General features: G+C 38.1%; 1 protein-coding gene across 1 annotated transcript in view; it reads right to left on the reverse strand.

Annotated features, from left to right (window-relative positions):
* LOC109937888 (acetyl-CoA carboxylase) overlaps positions 1–4897 on the reverse strand; it is a 65233-nt gene extending 60336 nt beyond the window's left edge. The window contains exon 1 of the mRNA XM_048611743.1: positions 4427–4897. Within this exon, the coding sequence (XP_048467700.1) occupies positions 4427–4476 (50 nt within the window). The 5' untranslated portion in view covers positions 4477–4897. The remainder of the gene's footprint in view (positions 1–4426) is intronic.
* Positions 4898–8392: the final 3495 nt, after the last annotated feature.

The raw sequence follows: 8392 nt of genomic DNA on the forward strand, positions 1-8392 counted from the left end.
GGAAGGCTGATGCTGCTTGGCCTGCTGTGTTCATCCAGCTCTACACCTTGTTATCTCTATTAATGAGGAGAACTGGGTTATTATTTCGGCATTTAACAAACATAATCACCTCAACTAACATCTTGCTGCTGCTAAGTAAGAATCTTGTCACAATGCTTGTGAGAAATTTAACAGATGGGCATGAATTGCTCCTGACATCAAGATGGGCCTTGCACACTTGTCACTCCATTCTGCTACACCTCTCACCATTTTGCTTAGACCCCTATGACAGTCACTTATAGCACAGAAGGAAGCCACTCTGTCAGTCAAGTCCTTGCCACCTCCCTGTAGAGCAAACCAGGCACATTGCCCTGCTCCATCCTTTAGCCTTATCTTTCTTTTCGAGTGTCCATCCAGAATTAGAATTAGCTTTACTGTCACATGTACTCACATGAGCACAGTGAAAGTTTTACACGTCACCACTTACAGCGCCATTTAAGGTACGAAGGTGCCTAATTACAGATTTTTATGCACAAATTCTTAGGGTAAAATTTGGTAAAATAATGAAATAAAATGTCCAGCAATAAATTAGAAAAATAAAAGTTCAGAATAACAGTCTTTCCAAGCTTAACCTTGAGGCCGAGAGTTGAGTCCCCAGTAAGGCCGGGAGTTTGAGTCTCCAATAAGGCAGAGAGTCCGAGTCCACCCTGAGGCCAGGAATCCGAATCTGCGCTGAGGCCGGGAGTCCGAGTCCACGCTGAGGCCGGGAGTCCGAGTCCACGCTGAGGCCGGGAGTGCAAGTCCACGCTGAGGCCGGGAGTTCATATACAACTTGAGGTCCAGAGTTTGAGTCAATGCTGAGACCGGGAGCCTAAGTCCACCCTGAGGCCAGGAGTCCACGCTGGCTTTCACTCTGGACATCGATGTCACCCAAGGACAGGAGGTAAAAAGAAAAAAGAAAACAATACACGAAAATAGAGAAAGAAAGAAAAGAAATTGACAAAGCGGACAAGCTCTGGCTCAGGAGTCCTACTCCGCTGCCATCTTGGAAGTTACTTCAATTTCCTTTTGAAATGATGGATCACGTCTACTTGCACCACCCTCTCTAGAAAATGTTCCAAATCATTACTACTCAATCTGAAAAAATGTTCTTCCTTGTTATCCTCCTGTATTTCTTTCCCAAAACCTTGTATTTGTGACTCTTAACCCTTCCAGTATAACCTAATGGGGGTAGTTTTCCTCATTAAAATTTATCCAAATCTATTAAAATCTTGTATACCTCTATCAAATTTCCCTTCAACCTCTTTGCTCCAAAAAAAAGAACAACTCTAAATTCTTCAAGAGAAGGTGTAAAAGAGATTTAACAGAATCGTATCAGGCATGTGGAGAAATGAGTGAAACTAGCGATATTCTTTAAGCGCAGGGAAAGTTTCAGGGAGATATGGTAGAGGTGTTCAAAATCATGAAATAACAAGATGAAACTTCTTCTGATGGTAGGAGAGTCAGTAACAGTATAGAGAATTATTAACTTTACACTGAGTTAGCTACTGAATATATGTGAAAAGAGTATGTCATAGTGATGTCAGGTCACACAGAACTGGAACCCAGATTTCTAGGGCTCCGGATAAGATGTCCTCTCTTGCTTTTCTCTGTAAATAGTTATATCAATACAGTCTGTTGCTGTTTATTCACAAGAGTGTAGATCTCATGTTACTACTATAACCAGAGGTCACAGGTTTGAAATAGAGGCAACATGAAAGGCGAAATCTTTGCACAGCGTAGTATGATCTGGAATGCACTGCCTGAAAGAGTGACAGAAGTAGATTCAATAATGATTATCAAAAAGGAACTGGATAAATATGTGAAAGAGAAAAATTTTCAGGGCTGTGGGGAATGAGACTAATGGGAAAATTATTACAAAGCTTGCACAGGCAAAAAGCCTTACTTCTGCCATCTGACAAAAATCCGAGGCAGCAATCTTCCAGTGTCTTGGCTAAAACTGCTACTTCAATCATCACCTTCAAAAAACACGGACTATCTGGATATTCATTTGATTGCTTTATGTGACATTTTAGATGCAAAATGGAATTTACATTTGCTCCCCCAACAGTCACTGCAATTTAAAACAATTAAGTTTGAATTACTTCTAATCAACCTGTTCAGACATATTATGACAGATCTCCAGGGCAGGTAGGACTTAAACCCAGACATTCAGGTCCAAAGGCAGGGACACTATCACTGCACCACAAACAGCTCTAAACAATGTGAAGTGTTTCATGTCATTTTCAAACCAGGCACTGCACAAATACAATTTTTCCCCTCTTTAGATGACACTCATGTTTATAGACTAGGTGCAATTTCAGTTTGAGCTGCACTGGTGAGGGATCTCAATACTATTAAGCTGTTGGAGGAACTGAAGTAACAGAACAGCAAAAAATCCATTGTTAACACTTATGATCACTGTCCAGTGACTTCTGTTGAAAGATTTGTAAAGAACAATCTGGTTTCAGTCATGTTGGTTCTCAAAGTCACTTAGTCTGCCAACACTCACTTTCTGAGCTGATGTATGACAAGCATATATGGGCAAGGTGCTAACTTTGGTAAAACTGTATCTGAGTGTAAAGGCACAACAGTCAGTACAAACAAAATAAAATTTCATTCACATCAAACCGGATGGCAGCTTTTGGGAAAATTTTATCATGATGTAAAAATTGATCCTAAAATATATTTTAGAAAAAAATAGCTTCCAACATGCATGAAAGGCTCATACCACATATGCACATTATAACTGGAAGAGAGAATCACGTAAAAGAATTGTTTAAAACAAAGTAAGCTTGTAAGAAACAGCACCCTATTAGGCAATCTAGATCTCATTTAAATCACACATATTTTGCATAATTTCTAAACCAAAGCCATTTTCATATTTGCAGATGGAAATTCCATATTCATCATTAGGATATTGAACCTCAATCATTTTAACCAGAGGATGATGTGACTAGGTAAGACACTATTCTGTCTGACACCATCATATTGTAGAGGTTCACAAACTCTCAGCTATTAGTAAACATTTGCCGTACTGACGTACTCTCAGAGATGTCCTTATCTATTTTTCAAAAAATGTTATCAGTTCTTCAAATGGTAAACATTCAATTATTGCAGAAAACATTTTTTACTCATATAAACTAACAGAAATAAACATCCCATTGGGCCGACGCTGGATACAAGTATATAAATTTATTGACAATTATCAGATAATTTTAGGGCTTTCCTCAATTCTGGCAATATTAATTTGGTAACCTCTACCTTCAAGGTATAGAAAGGTATTTTGTATCCGGAGGAATGGGTCTTAAAACGTGGAAAAGGTGGAGAAAGGGTCACCCCTTAGGGCTACAAGTAACTCCTTCCACTGTGAATTCAAAAGAACAGAAGTATATGAGTTCCCTCCCAAATCACGCAGCATCCTACATTAGACATGAACATTTTTTTTTAAACATTGATATCCTGGAGGTCCCAGACCCAACAACATCTCCTGATGGCAACTAGGGCTGAGCAATAACTACAATTTTAACGTATTGCCACCCGTCTCCCACAATAAAAAGAACCTCCTCCAGCTGGTATTACAAGAGAATTCTTAGTGGCCTCAACTGAGTGTAAATCTCCAGCTTGCATTCTTGCATAGGATAGTCTGAAGGGAAACTCTATCAGAGACTTTTTTAAAAACCATACATTTAAAAGTTAAACCAGATTAGATCACTTCCTTACCCGGCTGCTCCTGAGGATGCTGACTCAGGAATTCTTTCTGAGGTGTGCATTCATAGGCAATGGCAACTCACTACAAGGTCCTTATAATAAGTGATAAGCTATTCAGTTATAGAGGCCATCAGGGCCAAACTCCGAGGTAGTTCCATGCTAAGTTGTACCTCCAGGCACTAACATTGGAGATAAGGCGAAAGAAAGAACATGTGTTTATTTAGCACATTTTGTGACATCAGAATGTCCCGACAGGCTAATGAGTCAATACTTCTTGAAGTGTACTGTGGTCATTGCTGTAACATAGGGAAACAGATGAGCCACACTGTACACAACAATGTGCCACAACAGCAACAGGATAGTTCTATTATTGACAGTCTTTCTAGCTCTAACAATTTACGGATCAATTCAAAACCATATGCATTTTGTTCCATTTTTAGACCTTAACTTCATTAGCATCCAACAGACATTATTCAAAGAAATTAACATGAATATACCTAGTAAACAGACATACTCATGGAGGATTCAGTTTAAAATAAAGACAAAGTAGAGTCACGTGAAGCAGTGTTTACAACATTTTAAACTGGCAACTATCCAGCTTGGGCCATAAGAATCGTTTAACTCAGAAACTTAAGTGCTTTGCATGGAAAGTAGGCAAGAATGATCATTCTTATATGTTAAAAAATAACTCACTCACCTCCTCAGATGCTGAAACAATGTAGAAGGTGGATTGCTTTTCCCTGCCATGGAAGAATTCAAGCTTACATTTTTGTCCTCAGTGAACTACAAAGCTTTATTCATTTCCAGCCCCCTGACAACAAGTCCAAACGGCAGAATAACATACTGACTTTTAACTTCCCACTCTCCTGTGTACAAATTCTTTCATAAACTCAGCAGACATAACATCTGCAACTTGTGCAAGTTATATACATTCTCTGGTATCCAAACTCACTCAGGAAGAGGCGGGTTACATACACAGGACTTAACTCTTGCTGATTGAGCAATTTCCTTCAACTTCGCTCTACTAAGTTATCTTGAATCCCAACAATTCAAACGGCCCCTTACTACTGCAGGAAAGGAACTTTTTTTAAAAAGAGCAACAAAGTTTGAGCCAACTGCAGTAACCTGAACCCTTCCTACTAATGCCTAATTTAACTTCGCGTGCAGCAGTTATCAGCTAAATACAGGCAAGATAATGAAAAAACAAGGGCACAGCTACACTTCAAGACTGGCCCAGTGTTCAAAGAGAAATTTCTGCTCTAACAAACATGAAATTCTTCATTAAAAGAAGTGATCAGAAGAACACAAAAATGAAAGACACATATATTTGAACTTTTATGACAACAGGATGTCCCTAAATACATTTGAAGTGTGGTTACTATTGCAATGGAGAAAATGTAGAAAATTTATGTTGTTATGAAAATGTATAACCATCCTACCTCTCTTTTGTTAAAAAAATCAAGAGCTCATTGGGTTTAAAAGGAAAGAACAGTTTTTCAGCACGAGAATGAACTATTCAGAGATCTTATTGTTACTTTGGTGAACCAGCACAGCCATAATGAGCTGAATGGCCTTGTACTGTACTGCTATCATTCTGATGTTCTGTGATGCCCTGTCCTGACAATTTCCACCATTTCTCTTTTTAGAGAAAAAGAGCATATTCTTTGCTGGTGGTTCAGTAAAGTACCACCTGTTAAGACATTTAAACCAGAAGAACCCCAGGTTTCATTCCTTTTCTATAGTGCTCTGGAAATACAGAATTGGTCTCACCATCCCTAGGTCGAAAAAATGCAATCAAGCTGCTCAGAGGCCCCTGCTGGAACATATTTTTTGTTTGTACATCAGTTTGAAAAGTAGATCCCTTACAATGACAAGTCTAACAACAAGTCGAGATTTGTACACAAATAATGGAAACTTCCATGATATACTGAAAGGTTTTGTTACCCATTGAACTACATTTGGTATAGGTATAATTTGCAGCTAAGCAGAAGGGAAGAATACAATGCTACTTGAGTGACTCACCCAGGACATGGTTCAAGGTGAAAAATACATTTCCTCGTTCTGTGTAAGTAATAAGTGATAAGTGTGATTTGAACGATATAAAACAAAAATCACATCACTGGTAGCCAGGTTCATATACTAATGTCAGTTTTTTAACCTGTTATGCCTGGTAGAAATATTTAGAAGAAGATAGTTTCCTAAAATGCTTCAAAATCCTAAGTGATAGACAGGTATGTACATAATTTGTTAATTGAATGTAATGGATTAAACTACTCATAAAGTGCAGCTGGTAAAATGGACACTTTGCTAAAGTGAAACACCTACGCATTCTAAACCTTTTTTTAGTTATTTCAATCAACCTGTTCATACATGCTATGCACCTCCAGGGCAGGTGGGACTTAAACCTGGATAGTCAAACCCATAAGACATAGGAACTGAAGCAGGCCATTCAGGCCATTGAGTCTGTTCTGCCATTAAATGAGACCATTGCCGATCTGACAATCCTCAACTCCACTTTAATGTCTTTTCCCCAGAACTTTGACTTCCCTTATTAGCTAAAAATCTGTCTTTCTAAGCCTTGAATATACTTAATGATCCAGCCTTGGCAGCCGTCTGCAGTAAAGAACTTGACAAATTCACCACCCCACAAGAGAAGAAATTCGTCTTCATTTATCTTAAAAGAGCAACCCCTTATTCTGAGATTATGGCCTCTGATCCTAGACTCTCCCACAAAGGAAATAACCTTTCTGCATCTACCTTAACAAGTCCTCTAAGAATCTTACATGTCCTAATAAGATTACCACTCATTTTACTAAGCTCCAATAACCACAGTTCCAATGTACTCAACCTTTCCTCGTAAGACAGTCCCCTCCATACCTGGTTTCATCTTAGTGAATCGTCTCTGCACTTCCTCCAATGTCAGTATATCTTTTCATAGATAAACGGCCCAAAACTGCTCACAGTATTCCACTGTGGTCCGATTAGTGCTTTGTATAGTTTTAGCAAGATGTAGGAACACTACGAGAAGAGCCATAAAATTTTAATCAACTTGTCCAGATATATGATATCCCTCAGGGGCAAGGTGGATTTGAACATAGACCTTTTGGCCCTGAGGGAGGGACATTACCGTTGCACCATAAGACCCCCATTCCTTCCTTTGTACTATTTCATTAAATTATTTCAGGCTACATTAAATTTTGATAAAAAAAGTCTTCAAGAATCCAAAGTAATAGTTACCCACAGCTGGCACAAATTAGGGTAGTTCATTGGTTTATTAACCCTGCAGACTAGTTTTTATTTCAAGAATCCAAATTGCGCCATTGGTCATAATGGGATTTGAAACATTGTCCACAGAACTTCAGGTTGTGATTACGGATTACCAGCAAAATTACTATTATGCCACCACTAATTCAATAAAATCTGGAATTCAAAGCTACACTAATGGTGACCATGTAAATCATTGTCAATAGTCATAAAAATCCGTCTTGGTTACTAATGTCTCAGGGAAGGAAATCTGCTGTCCTTGCCTTATCTAGCTTACATGTTACTCCAGACAGCAATGTGGTAGACTTTTAATTGGCTCTCAAGGCTATTTCAGAAGGTAACTAGGGATGGGCAAGAAATAATGACTTGCCAGCGACACCTACATCTCATACAATAATAAAATATTCTTGATTCTGAATAACAGAGAGGTTCAAGATCTCTCAGTCTTTATATTTAAACTTTGTCATGAGCTGATCTTTTAATTTTAATGAAGTTCCTTCATCATTTTCTAATATGATAAATGATAGTTGCAGTTTAATTCATTTGAACTATTTTAGTTGATCAGATAAATAAAATTTCAAGCTCTGGATCGAATTTAAACTTTTATGGGGTGTCCAGAGGCACTACCTTTGAATAGTCAATATTGTGGAAATTACTTTGACACTGGAAATTTACTGTTCATTGAGTATTTAACTTGGAAAACACAGGAAAGCTAACCTCATTATTCTGACAGTAAATACTTCCTATGGTATTGGTACACCTACAGAGAAATGGAAATCAACACGTATAACTTTAGTACTCCTGCAAGCTATTATATACATACTGTAACTGAGAGATCTCCTTGTCTGGAGAGTCATACTCTGAAAAGTTAATGATAATTTTTAATTAATGTTGCGCTCTTAAAATCGTTTGCGTGATTGATCAATATGTTGTCCACCTTGCTAACAACTTTTGAACTTGGACTTACGTTGTAGTAAGGACTGATTTAATCCAAAATCATTACTTGGGATTTAGGCTAAGAATTGGGCCAGTAGTTTAGCTGAAGACTATTGAGGCATTTGGATCTAATGCTCAGTCTTGCTCATAGTCAGAACTGAACTAAATGATCCTGAAGGGTCAAATTATTTCTCAGGTTATGGAATATTTGAGGATTTTTGCTATCTAAGCAAAATAAAGATGACAACTATAAAAGTTGACAATGAACTTCAGGGTCAGAATATTGTGGCTGAGCACTCATGGGGTTATCTCTTAAAACTCTCAATCAAGCTGGTTTGAATTTGACATAATTGTACTGCAATTTGGCTTGAGACTCTACCAGAGAACTGACAGTGTTGGCCTTTTCTTCACATAAAAATGTTACATAAACAGCTTTCCTCCAGTGATCCCCTAACTGCTGCCT

The sequence above is a fragment of the Rhincodon typus genome, chromosome 24 (genome assembly GCF_021869965.1).
Source record: "Rhincodon typus isolate 14 chromosome 24, sRhiTyp1.1, whole genome shotgun sequence".
In the NCBI taxonomy this organism is placed as follows: domain Eukaryota; kingdom Metazoa; phylum Chordata; class Chondrichthyes; order Orectolobiformes; family Rhincodontidae; genus Rhincodon; species Rhincodon typus.